General features: G+C 35.9%; 3 protein-coding genes and 2 long non-coding RNA genes across 6 annotated transcripts; 4 read left to right on the forward strand and 1 right to left on the reverse strand.

Annotated features, from left to right (window-relative positions):
• The first annotated feature begins 7,362 nt into the window (after positions 1–7,362).
• LOC114303543 (uncharacterized) lies at positions 7,363–8,822 on the forward strand. 2 transcript variants are annotated; one of them, XR_014343967.1, is made up of 4 exons: positions 7,363–7,454; positions 7,582–7,701; positions 7,814–8,000; positions 8,716–8,822. It is a non-coding gene; the product is annotated as an uncharacterized LOC114303543 (long non-coding RNA). The 2 variants fall into 2 exon arrangements; XR_014343966.1 differs by lacking the exon at positions 7,363–7,454 and having other exon boundaries at positions 7,486–7,701.
• Positions 8,823–9,708: 886 nt separating this feature from the next.
• Positions 9,709–10,398, forward strand: LOC145801991 (uncharacterized). Its single transcript, XR_014343968.1, has 3 exons — positions 9,709–9,996; positions 10,083–10,165; positions 10,289–10,398. It is a non-coding gene; the product is annotated as an uncharacterized LOC145801991 (long non-coding RNA).
• A 144-nt stretch (positions 10,399–10,542) lies between these two features.
• Positions 10,543–12,008, forward strand: LOC145801990 (CBS domain-containing protein CBSCBSPB2-like). Its single transcript, XM_082894041.1, has 5 exons — positions 10,543–10,603; positions 10,709–10,814; positions 10,909–11,523; positions 11,754–11,839; positions 11,916–12,008. Exons 1-3 carry the CDS (start codon positions 10,553–10,555, stop codon positions 11,028–11,030), a joined length of 279 nt encoding a protein of 92 aa, XP_082750167.1. The 5' UTR covers positions 10,543–10,552; the 3' UTR covers positions 11,031–11,523; positions 11,754–11,839; positions 11,916–12,008.
• LOC145789260 (CBS domain-containing protein CBSCBSPB5-like) lies at positions 11,266–12,293 on the forward strand. Its single transcript, XM_082895084.1, has 5 exons — positions 11,266–11,303; positions 11,389–11,459; positions 11,754–11,839; positions 11,916–12,005; positions 12,114–12,293. The coding sequence occupies exons 1-5, from the start codon at positions 11,266–11,268 to the stop codon at positions 12,291–12,293; spliced, it is 465 nt and encodes a 154-aa protein (XP_082751210.1).
• Positions 12,294–21,802: 9,509 nt separating this feature from the next.
• On the reverse strand, positions 21,803–23,651 carry LOC114301038 (MLP-like protein 328). Its single transcript, XM_028245936.2, has 2 exons — positions 23,362–23,651; positions 21,803–22,226 (listed from the first exon to the last, which is right to left on the reverse strand). Exons 1-2 carry the CDS (start codon positions 23,549–23,551, stop codon positions 21,958–21,960), a joined length of 459 nt encoding a protein of 152 aa, XP_028101737.2. The 5' UTR covers positions 23,552–23,651; the 3' UTR covers positions 21,803–21,957.
• Between the last annotated feature and the right edge of the window lie 3,352 nt (positions 23,652–27,003).

The raw sequence follows: 27,003 nt of genomic DNA on the forward strand, positions 1-27,003 counted from the left end.
TCATGGCCGGCCGGCCATGTTTCTCGGCAAACAGATATTTTACATCCAGCTATGTCCCTATGTGCATGCTTTGCACCAGCTGGCTCAATACAGATATTTCTGACAAGAGAAGACTTTCTTCTATAAATACTTGACCACTGCTTTTGATTTTAGGTTAGAAAATTTTGCCAAGAGCTAAAGGCTTGCCAAACACTCTCCCTCTCTATCTTGCAATATACTTACACTATACATACACTTCCTAAACCAAAATTTTGAGGCTTCTTGCTGAGATTATTGACCCAAAATTTTAGCTCCTGAGAGTGAACACTTTGTGGTTTGTGAACAAAAGAACATCCTCTTTTCAAGAGGTACAACTTTTGTCATTTTCTCCCTTATTTACCCTATTCTTTTCGTCTCTTTTTCATACTGTTTTGGACTGGTTTTAAAGGCTGAAACTTATGATTTAAAAGCTACCAAAGGTGGAGGGGTTAACCATCCTTTTTTGAACCTTATTCCATAACTTATATCCTTGTTTTTCCCCACTTGTTTCTCAACTTTTAGTTACTGATTTTCAGAGTTTTCAGAGGCTAAAATATGTGATTTTAAGGTCCAAAAAGTGGAGGGGTTAGCCAGCCCCCCTTAGGCTTGCTTACTACCTTTGTTCTCTTCTTATTTTACTTACTTTTTCTAGCTTTTCAAACTAATTTTCAGCATTGTTTTTTTAGTTTTTGGGGGATGTTTTAATGGTTTATTTAATTTATGCTTTGAATACTATGCTTGTATTGTTGTAAGTCCTCATAGATTTGTTTGTTTAGACCATAGACACCAATATATTTGAGTTGATAGCTCTCTTTACATAGTTTTCATGTTCATATTATTGTAATCACCTTTGCATAATCATCTTTGCAACCTCCCTCCTTTCTTTGTTCATTTTTCATTAAAGAGTTGTATTTAATAAAAGATTGTTGTTCAAGCATAAGAAAGACACTTTCCATGCTTAATGGTTTAATCTCTTCGAAGGTTCATTACCAAAGCATTACAGCTCTATCATGCTAAGCACAATCCCTTGTTTAAACACTTCTCTTTATTGTCGGTGCCATACTTCTAAGGGACTATCTTTTTAGTTGGACTCTTGGAAATCATAAAGAAAGGTTTCATTATAGCTTATTATCGGGTTTGGATTTAGAGTCATTATCTCCCTTTTTCGGGTTTGACTTCAATCCCTTACCGCTCGTAAATGAGTTTGATTCCTCCTTTGTAATTTCCCCCGAAGAAAAGGGCTTGAAAGGCTCATTTCTTGGGCTAAGTCAATGCTTGATACTCTTTGTTGCTTTTGGACTTAGTGGACGTAATTATCACTTTTGGACAAAAATGATTAAGAAACGGAAAGGTAATGTAAAATAGGCTAATAAAATTGGAGTAAAAAAGAGGTAAGAAGAGGTAGTAAAATTGAGGTGGGTTCAATCGAATGTTATATTGAGCCTATTGCGTCTTGAATCATTACATACTTTGTAGTGATGTTTAGTGATTCAAGAAGCAATGTCCACCCCTTCCCTTGAGGTAACTCCATGGTAGGGAGGAGGTGTTGTTGGTCTTTTATTTCCATTTATTGAGCTTTGTCCTATTGATTCATAGATCATCATGGAACAACTTTGCGACAATTGATGGTTTGTGAATTGAGTCTACTTCTTTCTTGATCAGTTTCGTGATAAGGAGAGACAGAAAGGATAAACATCCCTCGGAAACACTCTGTTTTTGCTCTGTTTCAATTCTGTAGCAGCAGGGTAGAACTCAAAAACAATGGCCGGCCGCCCACTTTTCTGTTCGGCCGACCACTTCTCAAGGCCGGCTGGCCACCTTTTTGTACAAGAAGTGGTATTTTTTTGGCAGAACAAAGCAGAAGTTGGGGCAAAAATAGATTAATTTTCTGACTGTATGTAGAACAGTTTCTGGCAGCAAAACAAAAAGGTTTCAGGGTGGATGTTCTCGTTCGTGCGCGTGCGACTCTTCGATCCCCGTAGTCCTTTAAATTAATGCTTTAATAGTAATATGTTATACTTAGTTAGTAGCTTCATTCAAACCTGTAATAGCTAGTTAATTTATCATTAATTCATTTATTTGGTGTTGTAATAATTAGTTTAAATTCGGACACTCGGACCCTCCCTTGCGAAGGCAAACTTGTAATATTGTGTATGTCTTCCAACCCCCATTCTTTCTCCCTTTTATTTACCTGCTTATGATGGTTGCATATAGTATCATATTTTTGTTTCACACCATGACTTATATCCATTTTTGCATACATCAGGTTTGGTTCATTATTCTAACATTATTGTCATTTTCTACTTACTTGAATACGTGTGCTATCGCATGTTTTGAGTTGAGCCATATGTCATGTTAATAAACCAAACCTCATAGTTGCATTTTGTATATGTTGCATTAGTCATTTGCATATTAGAGCATGCATTTTTCTAACTATTTCTTCTATTTTTGGCTTGCCTCGATTGTGTACTAGGTGAGCATTTCTTGCTTTAGCATATTGCATGTGTGTTAGTGTTGCCATATCAAGCATATTACCATGAGGCTAAGTGTTTATTCGATATACCTCTTGAATGCTTGTGGATGAAGGCTTTTTGCTTAAGTTGGGATAATTTGATTAATGTACATATGAGCTTACTTTTTCAAGTAGCATGTATTCAAAACTCTTTTCAAACAAAACAAGAAATCAAAGCATTCCAAAGTGGGCGAAGAAGTCTATACTTGTGTCCCTCACATAATAATGTTAGGAAAATAATCAGAACAAGGGCATATACTATGCATAAAAATCATATCATGATTAGTAAAGGCTAATCTTTGATTAGGTGAAGGAGGGTGCTTAATTCATGACCTTCCCCTCTCATACCTAAGTTCCCGAGCAGAGACACTTCGGTTGTGATGGACAAGTGGCCTTTGGTATGAGTCACGGGTTTCCTAAATTTCTCGAAAATATTTAGCTGGTGACTTTGGAATCTGGCAAGGCAGTTCATTTTTGGGATTCCTGATTGTAAATCGATTTTCCAAAATTGCCAGATTTGGACTCTTTTGTGTTTTTCTATTTCACATTGCACTTGTGAAACTAGATTCAGAACCGCCAGATTTGGACTCTTTTGTGTTTTTCTATTTCACATTGCACTTGTGAAACTAGATTCAGAACCACAGGAGTCTGAACTGTAGGGTTATCGTATCCGAGGAGACTAAACCCCTCTGAGGAGCACGAAAAACTAGCTACACAACATCATTGAACCAACCTATCCTCATATTGTGCGACTATTTTATCAGTACATGTCTATCAAGGACGAGGCCCCTGGAGCTCTTCTTTCCGTTGTTGACGGGGTTGAGTTAGCACTTACACTAGCCTCCCTTGCTAAGATTCTCAACTACTCAACGGAAACTATCAATGCAGAGCAATTCTCGGTGTTCACTCAGGAACTCACAGTCTCGACACTAGTGACTGAATTCTATGAGGGGCGGCAGGATGATGACAACCGCACCAGTATCCATCGCGCTAACTTACCACACCGCCTTCTCTTTCTTGTTGTGGTTCTAAAAAAGGATGTAATACCTCTAGGCCACAAGGAGGATCGGCGGGGGGACTTCCTCTGCGCCTTGCTTTGATTTGATTTTGGGTTTTGGGTCGACATTCCTACATTGATCTTCAACCAAATAGCTCGTATTCTAAATGAAGTCAAATTTCCCAATACCCGAGGTAATTCTGCATGGGCCTTTCCCTTCGCCAACTTCATTACAACACTCATCAAAAGTCAAGAGAATTACCCATTCGATCTGAATGAGGTTCCGCTTCAACCGCCACCGCTCTATGCTAAAACCTAATGACGCCAAAATACTGCTCACCTGCCGCCTCCACTAGTCATCCCCGATGCACTGGCCAATCCCAATGATGTTCTGGTAGAGCCCACCGCTGCGCCAGCACTACCACCATTCTGCATGACACGTGCACAATATTAGACTATTTTGGATAATCAGGCCGCCATTCAACAATCTGTGGCTAAAGGCATTCAACCAAATTAATGCCCGTTAGCTCGAGTACTAGCAGTTAGTTGCATCTATGCAAACTGACTTCTATGCAAATCGGGAGTCAAGCCAGTAGTGCTTTGATTAGCTTGGCGCTAGGGTTCATGATGAGGTGTTCGAGACTCGGATGTTGATGAACGCCTTATTTGAGCAATACTTTCCACCACCGCGGGATTCTAATCAATGAAATACTATTTTATTTTCTTTGTTTTATTTCTTTATTTATTTTATTTCTTCAACAACAAAAAAAAAGTGTGTGTGAGTGTGTGTGTGTGTGTTTTGTTCGTTCGTGCTTTGTTGGATGTGCCCCTACACCATATGGTAATATCCTCTCTCTCTCTCTCTCTCTCTCTCTCTCTCTCTCTCTCTCTCTCATTTTACTATTTACTTCACAGTTACTTACATTAAGGACAGTGTTGCATTCTAGTTAGGGGGTGAGGGTGTATTTATATTTGTCATAATTCATAATTCATGTTTGTACTGGTTGCACTTGATTGCACCACTTCACTTGATGTTAGCTTTTTGTTAGTATAGTGGTGAGAGCATATGTTAATTGGGGAACATAGTAGACTTGTATGAAATGGGTTTATTGGTAAATACTCGCATGTGATATTTGCACTAGGATAGTTGTTTGTGTTTGTGGTATTAGTACACTTGCATTGAGTATGCCTTAATTCACATGAACACACTATCATAACGGTGATCTCTCTATTATAATCCCTAGTGTACATTGATAATTGCTAGTGTTGCAGAAATGAATAAATGAGTAGCCTTGATTCTTACCAAAAGCACTTGACTTGTTTGGATTCGTAGCCTCTTTAACTCGAGTTATTAAGTCTGTAGAGGTGTCTCTACACCTAGTGCCTTATAACTGCCTGGTATGAGAGCCATTGGCCCAATACAGCTACATGGGTTGATTAGAAAGCTTAAGGGACCCAGACATTACACAGTTAAGGAAAAATAATGAAAATGACTTGAGCTCGTTCTGTCAAGAATAAAAAGAAGAAAATAGGTTGTTCTAGGGTTCTGAAATTTTGCAAAGGATAAGAGGAGCCAGGGTTTGAAGCTTCTAGAATATCTCTCATGGTGGTTTTCTCTTCCTCTACCTCTTCCCACTCCTCCATAAGTGGCTAGTTCTCTTATTTCTAGTGTTTTGATGAAACCCTAGCTAAGTAAATAGGGTTTTCTTTTTTATTTTTGATTATGTAATGGTTTGAACAAGTTTTGTGGTACTGAAGAAGTTTTTAAATATATTTTTCAATATTTCTTCAAGTGTTCTTCTTTCTGTGATTATTGAATGCTTTCCCTGCAATAGTTTTCTTTACTTTCATATTCAAGGTATAAAATGAGCCATACTATAAGGGACGAGTCGTATTGCTGCCCTAATTTAGAGTGAACGACTCGTGCTACTTGAGATGGTTCGTGCCTATACATTGAACGTGATAATTCGCTTGATCAATGCTTCGAACTTGTAATTGCGAAGTATTAGCTGGTTCAAATTGTACATAATTGATTTTCAAGTTGAGACCTTATTTATGTAACTAGTGGTGAGTTCATTACCCTAGGTTTTCTCAAAATCAATAATTTCAATTTCACCTTTAATTGCTAGTATCATTATCTTTTTAATCAAAATTAAATTAGGAATTTAACAATTAAATTAGTTTAATTGCTCATTTGTCCCTGTGGATCGATACTTGGACTTACTATTATTCTAAAGAATTTGGTACAGTTTAGTGTTTATATTTTATGTGTAAAACGACCCATCAGAGAGATATTAGAGGCTACTATTTACACCTATCTTATTCCTTTGGACCCCTACCTCTTCTATTTTTTTAATTACAATGTTGTCCTAAAATCAGTTTCTATTTTTGACCTCATCTCTATCCTTCCAACCCAAACCCTAATCCCAACCTCAACCTCCATCTCTACTACGGTTGACGGCCTTCCTCTATCCCACCATCATTGCCCCTCCCTAGCCCATTCTTCACTTGGAAAACCCTAACCTAACTAGCGCTGGCCACTCCGTTCTCCATCTCCGACCACCTCTTTCTTTATCTTCACTTCTACTTATTCCTTTTCACTTGCAAAACCCTAACCCTAAACCTAACTAGTGCCCGCAACCCCCTTCTTTTCCACTCGTCGCCATTGCCACCACCTCCCATCCACCTTGCATTACCGCCATACCCCTTTTCTAGTCACCCGACCCTAGATCTAGGGTTTGCGAAACCCTAACTTACTAGAATAAGAAGAAGAAGAAGAAGAAGAAGATAAAGGATGGTAAGACCATCGTTGCCATCACCACGACTAGATTGTGACCAACACGACACCACCAAGTCTCTCTCTCTTTATGATGCCGCCACTCTTTTTGCTATTTTTTTCATCGTCAACAGCGGTTAGGTATGGTGGATGTGGAGAGAGACAAAAAGGTGGGGGAGAGTGGCTGCAGTGGTGAGAGAAGGTTCAGAAGGGCTTTTGTGGAGAAGGGATATGTGAGGGGCTGACGGACAAGAAGAGGGATGTGGAGGATGAGAGCTAGCCGGCGACGATGACGACCGCTGGACTTGCAAAGGAAAGAGATGGTAGCGGCTTGGGTTGGGAGGGTGGATTAGGGAGAGGGTATTGTTGGGATTAAGGTGAGGTTCAAAGAGAAAATGGAGGGGACCTATTTAGCAAGGTGGGGGTTGAAAGAAGTTGCGCCGGGGAGAGGGGGGGAAGAAAAAATTTGGGGCAAATAGTAGTCCTCCTTAGATAAAAAGTAAGGTAGCTATTGGCCCAATCACCCGCACTACTCAATTTAATACTTTTAGGATTTAAAAAATATTTATTTCACGGAATAATTACTCATAGGTCATGTTATAAAGACCTGTGCACCACTGAATCCCACAAGTATTTGCATAAATCAAAAAGTCCTATAAGTGTTAGTACGTTTTTCTGTGACAATCACTACAGGTAAAATACGTTTTAAAGGCGTTTTTTTAAACGCCACTTTTCTTAATTTTTAATGGCGTTTTATAACCGCCACATATTTTTAAACCAAAACGGCACCGTTTTATAATTGAAAACGCCTCCAAATGCGGTAGGCACACGCGCGTCCTCCGTCCTTTCTTACTTTGAATCTCAGCACTTTCTCTCTCTCTCAACCCTCTCTAAGCTCCATCGAAGCTCCATCTGCACCGGCGATTTCGAAGCTCCATTGCCAGCACGATCTACACCGGCGAGGTAGCGAGCTCCACCGTCTCTCTCTCTCTCTCTCTTTCTCTCTCTAGTGAGAGATTCAGAGCTCCACAGTTTTATTCTAACTTGATCCTTGTTTGCAGAGATTCAGAGGTTCAGTGATTTCAGAGCGATTTATATTTCAAAGCTCCATCGCCGCCACCATCTGCACTGGCGATTTCGATTTCACTAAGGTGAGCTCTACCGTCTCTCTCTCTCTCTCTCTCTCTCTACCTACACTTTCTATCGCTAAAACTCTCTTTTCTCATCTTCCAGAAGCTCAGATATGAACTCTGACCCCTCGATTACTCGCATTTCAAGCTCCAATGGCGGTAGCACAATTGCCAAGCCTATATGTTCAATCTGCTACGAAGATCTCAATCCAATCATCGAAGACCTTCAATCAATCTCCATTTGCGGCCATGTCTTCCACGAGCTCTGGTCAGTCACTTCTATACTCACATATTATAGTTATATCTTCACAATTGTTCACTTCAATTGATTATTATTGGAGAACGATCTTCAATTTGATGTGTTTTTTTGACAAACCTAGCCTTCAACAATGTATCGAGTACTGTTCAAATGCGAAGAAAAAACGATGTCCTGTATGCAAGCAGGCCTTTTCGGAGGCCAATGTTAGTCGGCTTTATTTCCAATCAGTAGGCAATCTCTATCAGAAATTGATCAATTGCGAAGATAATCCAGGGGAGTTGCATAGGGAAATTGATCATTTGCAACAAGTAAGTTTCTCTATCATTCCCCTTTTTTTTGGGGGGGGGTGTTTTCTTTTTTCTAATAAATTATAAATATATTAATTTCAAACTCTGGACGCAGGCAACGAACAATCTGGTTTGGGTTTCTGTTTAGGCTTGATTGGTTCAAAGACAAAGTTGAAACAGGATAAATGCTGAATTTGTTTCAACACCATGTCAAATCTGTGCACATGTTTAGCAAATATCCTTTTGTGTTATCCCTTTAATCACATTGCAGTTTGGTCCTGTTATGCCATATTAGAAAGAAATTATGAGCAGGAACATTTACTATTCAATTCAGGCAACTTAGTATACATTTCCAATACTTCAAAATAACAGATAAATGAATCATTTGCCCTCAACAGGAGCATAGAAATAAGGTTAATTGGTACAACACTAAGAAATACTTACTGAAAATGCAATTCTAAAAGTCATGATTAGCCAGCTGTGTAGAGTTCAAACATACAGGCAACACAGTTGGCTGACTACAAACAAATTTGTTTGCAACAGGATTCTTCTCTCTCTCTCTCTCTCTCTCTCTCTCTCTCTCTCTCATAGAAGAGGAAAAAAGAACACTTTTGGCATAATTGTGATTTATGTGGCATGTTGGAACAACTATTAACTTCTGTTTTGTCATTTTACAAGTTTCATTTCTTTTGCTTTAGTTGTCAGTTGGCACATAATTCATAGCTTCTTTCCACAGGAGTTGCAAAGAATTGACAGCCAAATGCAATGTTCTAGGAAGAGGAGAAGCCCGTGCTCTTCACAAACTCGGGAAGGCAAAAGAGAAGATAAAGAAACTTAAGGTAAATTCATCACGACCGAATAAGTGAATCGACCGTGGTTAATTTGATTCAGGATATTCTAACGTGTGACCATTATCAGGCAAGGATCCAAGAACTAAAGACAGCTGTTGAAGTAAAAGATAATGAAGTTTCGAGGGCTTTAAAAGCTTCCAAGAAAACTATTCTTGAAAGGGATGTATTGAATGATGTTGATTGGAATTCTAACTCTTCATCCATTAGTGAGGATTTAGCTATTGAGAAAAACTGTTTTTCAAGGTCAGAGGCAACTTCAGATATAAGAAGTGAAGTGCATAGACCATGTAACAAGAATGGGGTTTCAGGTTCAAAAAGTGCATTTTGGACGAATGAAGATTGGGAGGTAAATCCCTACCCATACTCTTGGGTATATAGATGAATATATACTCCTATGTTCACATAATGTTATGCATATATAGATATGGAATTTGGAAATGTATGGTAGTTGTGTTGAATTTGAAATTATGTTTCCAAAATGAAGGCAGGTATGATGATGGCTGCTTTCTTGAACCTTGTATTCATCTTGTGAAGCATGTTTTCGGGCTAATTTGGCCTGCATTTGCTTTCCTTTCATCATTAATACCTTAATGATTTCATGGTTTTGGCAATGCAAATTATTGTGTTAACTTGATAGACAATGTCACTCCAAAATCACAATTAAAAGTACAATGATTTCAGAGGTTGCAACAATTAGAGCAAGAGATCAATCCTGTTGCTTGCTTATTAACTTTCACATAATTCATCAATTTGGTTAATACTACTAACCTTTGACTCAAATATATTCTTCATATTGGTTGCTGGTGAGGTGAATCTTGCGGAGACACCTGTTTCCAAGGTTATGACTAGAAATCCTACTGTCCGACACTCTTGCTGTAGAAGCCTTGCAACAGATGGTGCTAGGTTAGTATTGATCAGAAAGGCCACAACATATTATTTTTCCAGTGTTCTTTCCCAAATTTTTCACATTGAATATGGTCGTGATATTACCACAGGAAAATTCAGACATTTGCCTATTGTGGAGAGTGGAGAGGTCATTGCTTTGCTTAATATAGCAAAGTGTTTATACGATGCTATTGCCCGCATGGAAAGAGCAGCTGAAAAAGGAAAGGCCATTGCAGCTGCTGTTGAAGGTGTTGAAAAACAATGGGGGCCATCTATTGCTGGTTTGTAGAGAGTGTATATTAAAAAAAATTCTCTAGCATACCATCTTGTCTATTGCTAGTTTATTTATTTTTCGCTTGATAAACAGGTCCTAACACATTCATTGAAACACTTCGAGATCGAATGTTTAGGCCCTTTTTGTCTACAATTATTCCTGAGAATTCAAAGTAGGTAATATCTTCTCTGTTTTTTAGTTCCTTACATTGATTTTATTTTGTATATTATGTGGCTATTTTTGATAAAATAAATTTCCCAACATAATAGAAGTTGGATTACCAATTGTGGCATTGTCAGGATTGCAACTGTCTCGCCAACTGACACAGTGTTAATGGCAACAAAGAAGATGGTTGAGTATGGTATGAGCTCTGCTGTTGTAGCAGTTGAAAACAAAACATGAGGAATTTTAACGTGAGCATGTTGTTTATTGAATTGACATTGCAAATTTCTTTTGGGTCCTAAAAAGAAATTATGCAAACTTCTACAATTTTTATATTGTAATGTAAAACATGAATTCTGATAGGTCCCTGCCAATTTTCTATCAAGTCAAAGGATATCTTGATGCGGGTAATAGCACAAAATCTTCCTCCAGAGTCCATTCCAGTGGAGAAGGTGATTTTCTCATTGGGATTTTTCCCGCTATCGAAAATTTTACAAGTTTCTGCTTTTCCTATGATCTATAATAAAATAATCTTATGCTTTCCAATTAAATCATAGGTGATGACCCCAAATCCCGAATGTGCAACAGTGGATACACCCATTGTTGATGCTCTGCATATCATGCATGATGGAAAATTTCTACACCTTCTTGTTGTTGATAAAGGTATTTTATATTCACAATCACACAAAAAAGGTTGTGTAGAAGTTCTTATGATTTTCAATTATAGTTTATGACTAGTATGAATGGTTGAACACAGATGGAGTAGCGGTTGCTGTTGTTGATGTACTTCATATCACTCATGCTGCTATAGCCACAGTAAGTCCTCTATCTTTCTGGGACCATCAATTGTCTTGCATGAGTTTGAGGTATAAAACATAATTGCTATTTTTTACAGATTTTAATAAGTATTAATAGCTAATTCTGCTAGGTAATTAATCATATATAGTATCTAAACTTGAATATTGAAGATTCCTTTTTCAAAATCCAGTATTTCTTTTTAATTAGTGGAGAACAATATGGTGTCACCGTTCGCTGCTGTCTTTAGGTGGGAAGCAATGCCGGGGTTAGTAACGTTTCGTCACCCAATATGATGCAAAAATTTTGGGATTCTGCTATGGCATTATCTCCTGATGAGGAGGAAGATGTAAAAAGGTTAAACACCTTTTGCTCTTAAGATGATATTACATTTTTAATTGTGTGTGTTTATTTTACGTACATATTATTTGTCATGTTTCAGTGATAGTTCTTTCAAATTGGCTTCTGAAAGCATTGAGACAACAAAGATCACTTCCCTACCCTTCGTCAATCGTGCCTAATACCTTTGCTTTCAAAATTCAAGATAAGAAGGGTCGAATGCATAGATTCAATTGTGGTATGCCTCTTCTTCTGCTTGTCATGTTGGCATGCATTCTATAAATGCAGCATAGAATTTGAACCTTTGGATCTCTATTACAAGAAACTACTGATAGAACTAGTTAGATTTATCATTTTGGCTTAGAAACTACAGATTTGTCATTTATCTTTAATTTAGACTTCCATTATCCACATCTTAAGAATTAACATCTCTTAACTGAATTTCTCTAAACTGGTTTTGGAGTTCAGATACACGGAGTTTGACTGATCTTGTGACTGCAATCCTTCAGAGGGTGGGTGATGAAATTGACCGCAACAACTTGCCTCATATTTTGGTATATAATCAATATCTCATTTCTTATTTGGATTCTTAGTTTTTACTTATGAGCTCATGGACAACCACATTTTCAGTATGAAGATGAAGATCATGACAACGTTGTACTTGCGTCAGATAATGATCTTGCCGCAGCTGTGGACCACGCAAGGTTAGTCGGTTGGAAGGTAAGAATGGTCCTTTCAGTGCTTATTTCACAAGTAAACTGAAGGAAGCTAAGTTACCCAAAGCAAAAATTTTTTCTCCTTAACCTTCCTTTAAATTTTTTTTAACAGGTATTAAAGTTGCATTTAGATCATTCAGGAACACAAGGTCATAGGAGAGGATCACAATCTGGAGGTGTAGAGTATGCTCAATCAGATGTGTGGGCTTCAGCATACAGTGCTTTAGCTACAGGGGCTGCACTAATTGCCGGATTAAGCATGTTAGCATACTTGAGGAGGATTGGTAACTGATAATTATTTATACCCTTCTTTCAGTTTATAAAATAGATGTATTGGGAGCAGCAGTAGAAGAAGAACTGAGTTTCTGTGACTACCAAGGACAAAGATAAAATTGATCAATGATGCTGGCTGGCAGGTCTCATGCTCAACATTTGTTTTTGTATATTAATATCTCAATAATTTTATCGAGTCAGAACCAACAACATACATCAATTGCATTTGTATTTCTGTGGTTAGTTTTGTATCCATAAAATTATTGTTTATATCTGCAGGGAATTATTTATTCATTTATTATTTTTTTCTGTTGGGTATTCCCGTAGTTTACATGATGGGATGGGTGAGAATTGTTTGTGAGGAGGATTCGTAGCTTCTTGAACTCTGGATTTGTGCATTATTAATGGATAATAGGCAGCATCTGAAATTTTCAAATGTTGTTTTTCTGCAGTGAAGTTGTCAAGCATTCATTATAGAACCAAATATGAAATTAGGAAAATTCTATGATACACACTCATTTATACACCTCTATATATTTGATTATGATATTTGAGGAAATTTTTTATTTATTGTTTTAATAAACATCAATTATCAGTTCTTAATAATTTTTTATCATAGGTATTTTTTTTTTTGTTCAACCACATAAAATTAGCACAATTTTTTTTTAAAAAAAAAAAGAAGCAATGGCGGCGTTTTTTAAACGTCACTATATCTCAACCCTAACTGCTAAATTTTTAAAATGTATAAATGTCTATGACGGCGTTTCAAAACGTCGCTAATTATCATAGTGTGACGTCAGAGACTGTTAGGTAAAACATTTGGCGGCGTTTTTAAAACGGCTCCTATACTTGTAACATGACGTTTTTAAAGCACCATAAAGTTATAGCGACGGCCGCGTCCTCGGCGTTTGGTGCTAAGAAACACAAAAAGAATTGGCGGCGTTTTTGGCACTTATAGCGGCGTTTAAAAAACTAAAAGTAGATTTTCCAGCAGTGAATTTTCTAAATCTGTGGCAATGAAAATGACAATTAGTCGAATTTTTCAACAGTCGCTAAAATCTAATAATTACTGACTTTTTCTGTGATAAATTTTTCAATTGTCAGTAAAAACTAACAATTAGTGAATTTTTTTATGAAAACACCGCTAAAAAAAAAAGGCTTTTGTAGTAACCATTAAAAGTGAACAAGACTTTCTAATGCATAGTTGAGGATTTATTGGTGCACCCATTTTCTGAATAGGACTTTTTCAATCAATTCCCCTTGTTTTATAGAACCAAGTTTGATTAAAATTTTGTATCCCTTTAATGTTTAGACTTGATTTCAAATAAGATATTTTAGTGCAACCCACTCATTTTTAATTTAATTTTTATATCATTTAGTTACAAATTTAACTACAAAAGTTATAAGTGACAAAAAAATAAAAATAAATATATGCACACATATTTTTATGGCTTGAATTAAAACATTTGTTGAAAAGATTGAAAAAAAAAATATTTATAATTGAAAAACATATTTATTTTATAATTTTTTTTAATATTTTAAATTCAAATAATTATTTTGTAGTGAAGTTTTGCGCTTAACATTTTGTGCAAAGATTGTGTGAGTTATACAATTAAGTCAACTTGTATTTTGAAAGGAAGCTTTAGGTTCAACATTTTGTGTTGAGATTGCACGAGCCATACAATTAAATAAAGGGTAAATTACAAACACCTCCTTGAGGTTTGGGGAAAATACAGATTCCCCCCTGAGATTTGAGAAATTACATTACGCCCCCTAAGGTTTATATTTCTATAACAAATTGCCCTCTGAGATTTTTATTTTCATACAGATTCCCCCCGGCAATTTGTAATTTCTCAAACCTCAGGGAGAATTTGTATTTTCACCAAACCTCAAGGGGGTGTTTGTAATTTGCCCATAAATTAAAGCTATTGTATTATGAAGGGAGCAAGATTAATACTAGAAAATTTATGCACCAGTTACCTTTTGAATCACAGTAGACCTGAATTTCTTAAAGAAAATGAGATTACCACTGCTTCAGCTTAATTTGATTGTCTTTATTTGATTTTATTTCTTGTATTTTTCATACCAACACTCCAAATCAAATTACTTCCAGAGTTGATATTATGTACTAATTGAGAGAGAAAGAGCTATAATGTAGTATAGTAGCTAACGCTAAAGCTTTGCAATGCCATTGATAATTAGTATTTTGTTGGCTTAGTTCTTTTATGATTTTTTTTTTTTTTGGTTAGAAATTGGGCACCCATGTGGCTTGATCCTTCTTTGAACCTTATCCAAATAAGTTTGAATTTGAATTCAAAACCTATTTGGATAACTACTCAAGATATCTATATCTATCATATCAACTGATATGGATAGATGATATAGATATCTTATATATCCGATATAACTAATATGGATAGATTTATTATTATCCAACATATCTGATATAATATGGGATATGGGTGATTAAGAGAAAAACAACGTACGTCGTATGTTTTTCCCATATACTGACTCTCTTCCAAAATACAGCGATCAAGAGCCATTTTGCACTGCGACTTGTGTGGGTGATATTCATTCTGTAATATCACTCCATTGCTGGGTTGATTGATCAGATTCTGGAAGCACGTGATTTACCCACGATATCCTTCACTTCAGACTCTACTGAAAAGGTATGACTATGAAAACTTTTCATCCGCTGCGTTTACCTTTGATTTACATTGGTATCAGAGCTTGAATGGGTATTTTCGTGTTTTCTTTAATCATGTCTATATATATATATATATATGTACACATTATATATATGAATGTTTACAAAGGAGGAAAATATCTACTCTCATTAGATTAAGAGCATAAGTACCTATTTTTTATGTTCATTAATGTCATTTTTAATACCATAAATGGTTTTATTTTGAAAAATGGAGTCCGACAGTACAAAAATTGGACCAAAAAACACCCTGGAAGGCGGCGCGTGGTCCGCACGCACCACCTGACGCCGTGAGCTGCTTACACGCGTTGCCACGCGCCAGACGCGCTTCCGACGCGCCTCCATGCGCCATCATACGCGCATCAGCGGCGCTGTCCACGCTCGCGCCCTCCGCGCCACACACGCGCGCCGCGTGCTGAGTCACGCCGTTTTTCCTCTGCCGGCTTGGCTGCTGATGCATAAGGCACTGTTTGTTTTGTTTTTAATTTTGAATCGCGCTAACTGGTCATAATTAATTCGTTATAGATTTGTTTTATGCGTGGTTAGTACTGTTAGACTCAAAATTAAATTTTCCATGTTCTGTAAAATTGTGAAAAATTTATGAAAATAGAAAGTATTTTTTCTGTGATAATAATTCATTATTTATGCTTTAAAATGCTTCTGGTATTGCATAAATAATTTTCTGGGGTTGAAATTTTTATTGTAGACTTCTGAAATGTTTTACTATTTACTAGTATATTTTTTTTCAGTTGATCAGATTCTGGAATTTTTTATTTCTAATTTTATGTGTGTTTATTAGTTATTTAGAATTCCAGAAAATTTCAGAAAAAATTCCAGAAAATTTCAGAATGATGTACTTTTTATTGTAACATAATCTGAATATTGAATACAATATATTTAATGGGTTTGTAATATGTTGCAATTAAAGAAGCATGATTAGTTTTTATTTATTTATTTGAATTCCATTATTAAATGAATATAGCAAGCTAGTGTATGGAATTTATCATGCTTTGACATGCCATAGTCAGTAGGAGGTTGTTCGGTTGAGAGAAATCTTTGTAGATTTACTCCCGAAAACCAATATTTTTGCGCATGAATTAAATTAAATTTTGGATAATTGTCACTTGTGGCGCAAGAGATGATTACGAGCATAGCGGATTTTCGATCTTGCGACTTGTGTAATATTGTCACTATTTAATTTAGATTTTTTCGGTAAAATTAAATTATGCTAATCAAATTAATCCCAATGCGAATTTCTCTCTAAATTGACTTAGCTTATGGAAGTTAATTTGGTTGACCTAGACTTAGTAGAAATGTTCAAATGTGAACAATGTAATCCTATTCTTTAGATGAGCAAAAGTCTTGGAGACTTTAGGTCAGACCTTAATTAAGCCAAAGTAAGGAAACATGACTCAAAGTCACCGTGGTTTTGTTGCCTTGTTTGACACAATAAAAACTAATGTGTGCGCTATGGTTAGCGGCATGCTACGTAGTTTTGGTTGGCGAGTTTTGGAGTTATGAAATTAGTAAGCCCTCAATAGATCTATATATGATCTTGACTATTGAGCTACGCGAATTGACTTTGTAATTTGACTTGTAAATAATGTTATATCATTGGATGAAGTAACATTCAAGAGTCACGTCATCCAAGAAATGCGAGCTTAAATAAATTAGTCATTAAGTGTAAGACGAGTAGCCAGTATGAGCAGTGTTTTGCTCTCTACCCAATTATTGGGAGTGGATGGAGCAAAATTTCATGCACTATAATAGTGTGCGTTGAAACATCACGTGAAGTGAAAAGATTAGCGCTTAGAAGTTGCAAAATCTATTAGCACTAAGTGAAAATATTAGTACTTAGAAGCTGCAAAATCTATTAACACTAAGTGAAAAAATTAGCGCTTAGTGGCTGCAAAATCGATTAGCATTGCCAACTTGTCTAAGTCTGGATACTTACTGTTTCCACACTTGAGTGTGAGACATGAGGAGGGGCTTCTTTGTATGACTCCTTAGCTAGGCTAACATTTTTGAATAATGTTTACCACTAAGTGCAAACGTTGTAGCATAGTAATGAAAAGGTCAAGGCTAACAAGGTTGTTATGACTCTAAGAATTTGACGCATCGCTTGTGAGAGCATTGTGTTGAATTAGACTCTTTAGCCTAATTCACGCTTAAGTTACTTTAGGAGCTATCATAGTTGATAGCTTATTCTCTCCTTCTCGTGGATAGTAGAATTAATTGCAAGTAACTATGAAGCGAGAAATAGATATAGCAAGAGGAGTATCATCGTCTTTCAATTAGATGCAGTAAAGTGTACGGAGAATAAAATTAACTGGAAAGTGCAGGGGATTAGCACTTACTAGTTAAATTTACGACATAGGCGCACTTGATATCTCCATGACATCCTTTTATGATCTAGTGAATATGAATTAGTCATTACCTAATTGGGCCTAAACCTTTAAAACTTGTCTTCGAGAACTCACACATTAAGATGATTGGAATTAGTTTATGACATTGGTCATAAACCAGTGGCTTATTATACTTAATCACATTAATGAGATGATGACAGAATGGTTTGAGTAGGCCCTCTCAGGCCCACTAGCTTGGGACATCCTACTCTTATGTGAATGTATAACTTTGTTCGCAATGGTTGCACACAAGTAAGTAGGAAAGCCATAGAAGGTCATTGGTATTGGCGCATTTAGTCCACTATGATATTTGTGACTGAATATGTGTAAGGGTATGATAGTTAGCCCCAAATCTCGACACATTTATAGATTACGATACGCATCTTAGTCAAGACTATTTGATCTCCCATAAGTCAAAAAGTTTTGAAATGATTTTTGACATTGCACATATGAGGTCGAGATCGGTTAGATAAGAGCTTTCGTGCTTTTAGTTTTGACCAAGGTGGCGAGTATCTATTTGAGTTATTTTTTAGAAAGCTCTGTGAAAAGAAATGGATGCTTAGAAAATTGTTTATTCCTAGTACTCAGCAACACAAGAGTGTAGTAAAGATAAGGAATTAAGTATTGTTAGGTGGATGATGGTGCAAAATGTTTCCCAATTGGGAATTGCACTTTAGTTTGTTGCCTATATCCCTAACTAAGTGCCCTTCATATCAGATTTTACACGCCATTTAAGTAATGGGTTAGTAGAGAGCCATTTGTGGGCGAACTGTAACCATCAAAGTAGTTTATCCTTATTTTACTTCTCATAAGGTTGCGAAGTTAAGACCTAGGGTTCTATAGCGCATTATTGTATGCTGTCATGTAAACCCTCTGGGTCATGTGCATATAGGTAAATAGCTTTGTGGTAGTGCAACTAAGTCACATAAAGTTTTCTTAGTAAAGGTGACGTGAATAGAGTTTTTGGAACTCTATAAGATAGAGAATTCTAAGCATAGCGCTTTATGTAGCCTAGTTGAGAATGGAAAGAAATTTCCAATATCCTAGGGACAGTGGGAGCGATGTGCCTACTAATGGATTAATCCGTTAGAGAAGAATATTCTACATTCTTAGTTGCGTGGTAGCAATTGTGAAATTTTTCCACGTCATCACTGGGTGATTGAGAGGGAAACATTCATGATTGCTCCGCAAGATGATAAAGAGACTAGGATAATGCCAAAGGCTCTAGTCCCCTATTTTTAGAAAGTGGATTAATGTTGCGCAGTTTAAGACAAAGGCTTTGAGGATTAACCATTTCTATAATTTGGTTGACTTGCCATTATGACGCGAAACTGTTCTAAAGTTATGCGTAATTTGGATAGTCATTGTTGAGGCATAAGGCTCACTAGATACCGAAAAGTCGCACCACTGAAGAAAGTGTAGACCATGAGAAGACTTCCTCCTGGGGAGTGAGGTTATTTTGACTTAGGCTATGATTGACATAAGTTCGGAACATTGATTTGTGGACATTGTGATCCAACTTTCTCGTTAGAGAATTGGATAGGTAGATCCGTAGGGATTTACCTTTTGCTTTTATGGTAAAAAGTTAGGAACGCAAAAAGGTTGCTAGTTCCAATAAATCTTTTACAGCCTAAAAACGTTATCCAAATAGTGGTTCTTAGATTTCGTCAAGCCATGATAGGCCAACAATGATCGATGAAGACCACTGAGGCATGATCAATGGTCCAAAAGAAGTTTTTCCCTACTTAGTCATTATGAGCCAGGAATTTATAGGGTTGTCGCCACCTAGGGTGGGCAGTCCTCTGTTTTAGATATGATGGACATGGGTGATGTAATTTATATGCTCGGATGTACGATCCTTAGGGATTGTTTCGGGAGAATTCATGTTTTGTCTTCGATGACTTACATAAGGAATATCCTAGAACGATTCTAGATGCAAAATTGCAAACCCATTGACTTAGCTATCGGTAAAAGCCAAAGCCTTAGCTATTGAGTGAATCCTCAGATTGTCTTTGGGAGAAACAGATGACCTATATTCTTTGATCTTTTCATTGTTATGGGAGCCTAAAGTATACTTTGTGGGTGTATTCGGCATGATAAGTGTTATCTTTGGTAAATGGTCAACTGAGTTGTTTAGACATTGACCTTGCTCATTAGACTGTGGATAGAATGCTTTACTAGTAGTATATTAATTTGCTCCTTGTAAGATTCAATGCGCTAGTTGGGCGCATCTGCGCTAGTTGGACACATCAAGAATGAACGCAAATTGGTCACCAAAATATCTTTAGAGAGGTTATTGCGCAAGAGGTAGTGATCTTGAATCACTTCATGTGAGGCACACATGGTGGATTCCGTTGTATATACTTATCGCAAGAGGTGTTGATAAGGCTTATGTTTGGAATCTAGAATTGTGATCTTGAATCACTTCATGTGAGGCACACGTGGTGGATTCCGTTGTATATATTTATCGCAAGAGGTGCTGATAAGGCTTATGTTTGGAATCTAGAATTGCGCAAGTTGTGGTCAATTTTTTTTTTAAAATCGATCACTTATTTTGAGATGATGAGATGTTGACACTATTATGGTTTGTGTCATAATGATTAGCAGATGATAATGTCAGCAGGCAAGATTGGCTCACTCACACAAGCAATCGCCCTTGGCGCTTGGGAGCGAGCAACCATGAGACTAGTAGTTTATTTTTATTTGGAGCCAAGAGAGGTTTAAAATTATCCACTATGTATGTTGCCTTGGTTACAACCAAGATGAGGTTGTGTTAAGGACCAAACATGGATGTTAGTACCCACTTTCCATGGTGTGCCTGTTATGATTAGCCAGATGCGAGATCTCATTTGGCACTAAGAAGGCGAGCAAATAGAGAATTCGGGTTAGGCGCTAGAAAGCGACTAGACTAAGATTTGTACGGTGTATTGAGTATGACGTCACTCTTTTGGAAGAATTACTCCACCGTAACATGTATTCATACTATATGTGCTTGGCGACCGAGTAATGAGGTGAGAGAATGGATCTCTGTTTCCTCACCGTGTGAGTCTTACATGTCATTATTGATATGCCTTTCATTTATGTACCCTTTTGTGACTTTTGATTATGTCATAAGGTAAGGGGTTGATGTTCTGCTACTTTGGTATGTTGCTTGCGGTCATGTATGATTCGGCCTTAAGGGACATCACTGGGAAAGCAGTCAATCCTAAACTAAATGGCATGAAGGCAAATGGAAGATCATCTAGTATTACACCACTGCTGTATATTCACTGCCAGCAACTCACATCGCTCTGTATGAGAGGTGGATTGAGTGTGAATATATTGCAAGAATTGAGAGGGTCAAACATGTTCTTTTTTAGGGATTAGAGATGTTTTTTGGACCGGTGTAATTAGATGGGTCTGGGGTATATGAGACACTATTTCTGTTCGTTTTGGGTTGATATCTCTATGCAGACTCATTTTGAGTTTCTAGTATAGAGATCCCACATGCAGGTGTTCTCAGCAATCGCACGGTGCATTGGCTAGTATGAGATTGTTCATTTTTGGGGAGATTGAGATAGAGATGTGGCAGTGTCATGCCAATTCATGTGCGAGTGGGAGATGTTAGAAATTGGGCGCCCATGTAGCTTGACCCTTCTTTGAACCTTTTGAACCTTATCCAAATAAGTTTGAATTTGAATTCAAAACCTATTTGGATAATCACTCAGGATATCTATATCTATCATATCAACTGATATGGATAGATGATATAAATATCTTATATATCTGATATAACTGATATGGATAGATTTATTATTATCTAACATATCTGATATAATATGGGATATGGGTGATTAAGAGAAAAACAACGTACGTCGTATGTTTTTCCCATATACTGACTCTCTTCCAAAATACAGCGATCAAGAGCCATTTTGCACTGCGACTTGTGTGGGTGATATTCATTCTGTAATATCACTCCATTGCTGGGTTGATTGATCAGATTCTGGAAGCACGTGATTTACCCACGAGATCCTTCACTTCAGACTCTGCTGAAAAGGTATGACTATGAAAACTTTTCATCCGCTGCGTTTACCTTTGATTTACATTTTTATAATACACGTCAAAAAAAATTGAGAAATCTTTTCAGACTTAAATTCAAATCAATTAATATCAGACTTCAAATAATAAAGCATTTTCAAATTTGGTTACCTCAACGAAAAAGGATTTTCAAATTTGTCAAGTATAAAGGAAATAAACAAATAAATAAAAAGAAAGTATGTATACATTACCTCTACTCCTACCTTCTTCGAAGTTGTTCATACTTCTACTAATAAAGCATCTACTCTTATATAATATTTGTTATATGTACTCTTAAATGATTTATGTAGAAGAGGGATACAATGTAGTCATAGGTATTATTTTAACTTAAGAAACAACTCATAAGAATAATAATTTCTGTTATTTTAATTATGGTACAAACATACTCACACAAGCATGAAACTAGGAATCGTCAACACTAGAGCACCCCAGCTCTTATTACAAACTAGGATCATAGTGTCATACAATAACCATTATTCATATATGTAGCCATTGCATTAAGCTTGGACAAGCTTAGAATCAACATCTTTAAAGAGATTAATCAAGTAGTTCAGATATTTCTGTGGATCAGGGACATCCTTATTTCGTTTCTCATACTCTATTGTAATTTTCACCACTTTGGTCTCTCCCTTGGGAATGATCTGAAAGATGAGGTTATAACTCTTATAGAAGTCCAAGCAATCTGTTCCCTCCAATGCTGTCAAATGGACTGTTTTGTTCTCTTCATCTATGGAAACCCTCTCTTTGTATGTCTCGACCTTCCCCTCTATTTTGTATCAACACAAGCAAGCATAAATTGAGAAAAGTCAACCATAAATAATGCCTACATATTAAAAAATTGACTTCTCTACACCAAACACTTACGTAGAAATCAAATATAAAATTGTAGAAATCAAATGCAAAATTAAACAGAGAATTGATATGTATTGATAAGATTTATAGAATTAGTTGATGGAATCTATTTATGAAATATTTTGTCCTTCCATATTTATTTTGTGACCAATTTCCATGTTCTTGGTCTTATTCCCACTAGAAGGTCACTTGGATGATTTCATTTTTATGATCCGATTCATTTTTTAGGATTTCATGTGCAATATATATATATATATATATATGTATATATATAAAGAAGTAAGATTAATCTTATTATTTTTAACATGATTTTATCACATTGGACAAATTTTACTCTATCCCCTTCTAGTTTAACTTATTTATACTTTTAAGTCACAGTCATTTGGGAATGAAGACTTATGTTTTCTTCCATATGCAATTTTTGAGATCATATAAGTAACCTCAATATGCAAATCACCGACATATATGTTCAGTATTTTTTGGAAGGCAAAATTCACTTTAACCAACTGTGTTTTAATTCATATTCAATTTATCTATCTGACTAACCCCTTACGTTTTGGTGCGTGTTTTACATATTTACTATTAACTTAGACGGAATGTCTACCAATGCATTTTCATCCATAAATAGTAAAAGAATTATGTGATTATTTTTAAATAATAAAAAAGTAAACTTCAAAGAATAAAGTGAAATTTGTCTTATCTCTCTCTCTCACACACATAAATTTGATGGCAGACATAACTTAAAAAGTGAACTTTCCATTATCATATACAAACCTAATAACTAAATGAATTAAATCACCCAAATAGACACTGGTAAGTCCATTTGAACTCAACTAGATTAGACTAGTCAAGTCCATCTCCAACTAGAGAGAAGGTGAATCCAAACTTTATTTGAGTAGTATTATTAAATCGAAATCAAACACACACTCATATATATATATATATATATATATATTAATATTAAAACATACATCTAAAATGTAAAAACCATAATCAAAGTATTATTTGAAATCAGTAGGAAATAATGTAATTAAAATACCACGCCTTACCAACAACACAAGTCCAGGTCTTGACAGATCCATGATCACCCCATTCACCTTCATGTAAGTCTACATTTTGTACGTGGTGAGAGACCATGTTTGGTACATGATGTGCTTTTTTCCCTCCAAACATGTGCAAAATCTCATCCCCATCAGATTTTATCTCTACCTCGGTCTCCATCTTACCAGCAAGAGCCATATATTTTGCCTAACAATGATCTTAAATCACACACCAAACACTAGTTTAAATCTCGGAACAAAATAGGAGGCACGGTTTGAAGAAAATCCGTAGCTCTTGACCCCTTATATAGAAGTACTACTCTGTTTTTTTTTTTTTTTTTTTTTTTTTAAATAAATAAATTTAAAACTATGGTGTATAATTTGAAATGAATTATTTGAGTAGTAAAGAGGGCCTTACGAAAATGACTTAAATATCAATTATTGTGATCAATATCCAAGCCAAACAAATCATCAGAAAAAGTTGTGCAAAAAAAACAAAAAACAAAAAAAAAGTAGTTACAAAATGAACCAAAAAAGTTTGTGGCAAATATTCAAATGTGATAAGGTGTGGGTTACGTTAAAAATGAATTTGTTTTTTTAGTAAGGTGAAGTTTGGCAAGTTAAAAAAAAGTCAAAAAGTTACTAAAAAAGTTAAAAAATTATTACGGTTGCACAACTCTCAATCCTAATTTTCCCTTACGCACTAATTTATACAATTTTTTAATACACATTTTTTCATAAAAAGTCAAAAATCTAACCCAAACAACCATATTTTTTTCTTTAACTTTTTAGTTTAAAAAGTCAAAAAATGTACTTATTTAGGACATCCCAAACAACCACTAAATCTTTCAAATGTTTTTATTTTTATTTTTTAGTTCATAGAATTATTGAATGGGCACGCTTGGCATGCTTTTTGTGGGAAGCAAATGGATAATGTCATGAGCTTACCAATGAAATTAGTAGAGTATTATATATGTCATTAGAGCTGAGTAAGGAATCCATGAAATTCGTAATTTGATTCAGTTTAGTCTAATTTGGTAGGTTTGGATTTGTTTTTTGAATGTGTGATTCGATTCTGAATTGAAAAATTAAAAATTCGTAGTCCACGTATCAGTTTCAAATTGAACCCCACGATTTCGAATTGGAACCGATCCAGACCGTATAGAAATAGCCTATATTTGTATTATACACCTTCCCATATAGTATCTTCTCTTATTCCATATAAAATCTAAACCCAAACATAAACCCACATAGTATCTTCTTTTATTGTTTTTGTTTGTTAGTTTTTAGTTTTAATTTGTAATGGTCTAAATAGTTACGGTGAAACTAGTTTTCTTATGGTTGTTTAAATTCTAGAACAGTATGTCACTATTATGAAAAAGACATATTACTATTGTTGAACTAATTGTCAACATAAATTTCAGAACATAAACCTTACACTTTGGATCATTTACCATGTGTATTATCAAGAAATCAAGACAAAATGACATACCTGAATCCATTGATGAACGGTTAAACGGAAGCGTGATTATCAATGAACTCTTTGTTATTGATTATGTTATTGCCTTCTCCTTGAGAGGATTTAGAAAAAAAATTGGCAGTGTTATTATTTTCACCCTTGGGAAGGAATAGGGATCATAACCTTTTAAAGGTTGTAATTGGTTTTCAAAACTGAAAGGTTGTGGAAGTTCAAAAGGAATGAAAAGCAACTTTAACCATTATTGGTTTTAATTTCTATTTATTGGTTTTCAAAACTGAAAGGTTGTGGAAGTTCAAAAGGAATGAAAACCAACTTTAACCAATATGTTTTAATTTCTATTTCTGCCCCTCATAGAAATAGAAATTATACAACTAGTATCTACACATTAGGTCCATAACACATATACCCTTAAGCCTATTAACTAAATTGAATCACTTAAATTGTAGGCTTCTTATAAATGATAACACCACATTTAATTATGTGGTCCCATTGAGACATTATCTAACAATCTCCCACTGGACCTCATATGTATCCTGAAAAATGTGTTTAACTTTAGTGAGCTCACAGAAATTTGTTATCATAACTTGAGGGTATCCAAACAATCTTGTCCATTAACTATATTAATATAGGATCAAAGCGGTCTTCGTTACATCAATCGTAACTCGACCCACCAATGGTCACGTATACTAATGCAGCTAAATGACATAGATCAATCATGGATGTGTAGCATGGAAATTACATGTGATGTGATCCATACATGCCTATTTCCAACTGGTCCTACTTAACTTTATTGAGATCAATACTTCACAATACGTAACAGAGCGTAATAAACTGAATATTTCATTTCTGCAGAAATTAATCTAATTACATAGATAAAACTCAAGGCTGACATAAAGCAGTAATATAAATACAAACTCCCACTAAACCAGAATGTTCTCAAATAGAACAACACCCATCTGAGCAGTGTGCTCATGAAAGACCTTGGGTGGTAGTCCCTTCGTAAGTGGATCCACTATCATGGAGTTTGTCCCAATGTGCTCTATGGAAATCTGTCCACTCTGCACTCTTTCTTTTACAACTAGGAACTTGATATCAATATGCTTTGATTTTGTTGAGCTCCTGTTGTTATTGGAATATAAAACTGCAGACTTATTGTCACAATATAACTTAAGTGATCTTGCAGTGCCTTCCAAAATACGCAACCCAGTGACAAAATTCCGCAGCCATATCCCTTGGTTTGATGCCTCATAACATGCTACAAATTCTGCGGCCATGGTGGATGAAGCTATGAGCGTCTGCTTTGCAGACCTCCAAGAAATTGCTCCGCCAGCTAATAGATAAATATAGCCTGATGTGGATTTCCTACTGTCTTGGCATCTAGCAAAATCGGAGTCGGAATATCCAATGACCTCTAACTTATCCGATATCCTATATGTGAGCATATATTCCTTTGTTCTCTGTAAATATCGCATAACACGCTTGACTGCTTTCCAATGATCCATGCCAGGATTATTTAAATATCTGCCTAACATGCCAACTATAAACGCAATATCCGGACGCGTACATACTTGAGCATACATTAGACTCCCTACAGCCGAGGCATAAGGAATCTTCTGCATTTCTTGAATTTCAAGACTGTTCTTCGGGCATTGGCTGAGACTAAACTTGTCTCCCTTAGCAACCGGGGTTTCACCTGATTTACAATTTTGCATGCCAAATCTATTGAGTACTTTTCGATATAGCTCCTTTGTGATAATCCCAGAACACCCCAAGAACGATCTCGGAGTATTTCGATTCCTAATACAAAGGAAGCATCACCAAGATCTTTCATTTCAAAATTCTTAGATAGAAATCTCTTGGTGTCATGCAATAAGTTTATATCGTTTGTGGCAAGCAATATGTCGTCAACATATAAAACCAAAAATATGTGTTTACTCCCACTGAACTTGTGATACACACATTCATCAACAACATTAGTTTCAAAACCATACGAAGTGAGAATTTGATGAAATTTGAAGTACCACTGACGAGAAGCTTGTTTGAGTCCATAGATGGATTTAGTCAATTTGCAAACCATATTCTTTGGGTCTCCTGACACAAAGTTTTCTGGCTGCACCATATAAATTGTTTCTTTAATGTCACCATTAAGAAAAGCTGTTTTGACATCAATC

Source organism: Camellia sinensis, chromosome 11, assembly GCF_055761805.1.
Source record: "Camellia sinensis isolate YWXY chromosome 11, ASM5576180v1, whole genome shotgun sequence".
Lineage (NCBI taxonomy): Eukaryota > Viridiplantae > Streptophyta > Magnoliopsida > Ericales > Theaceae > Camellia > Camellia sinensis.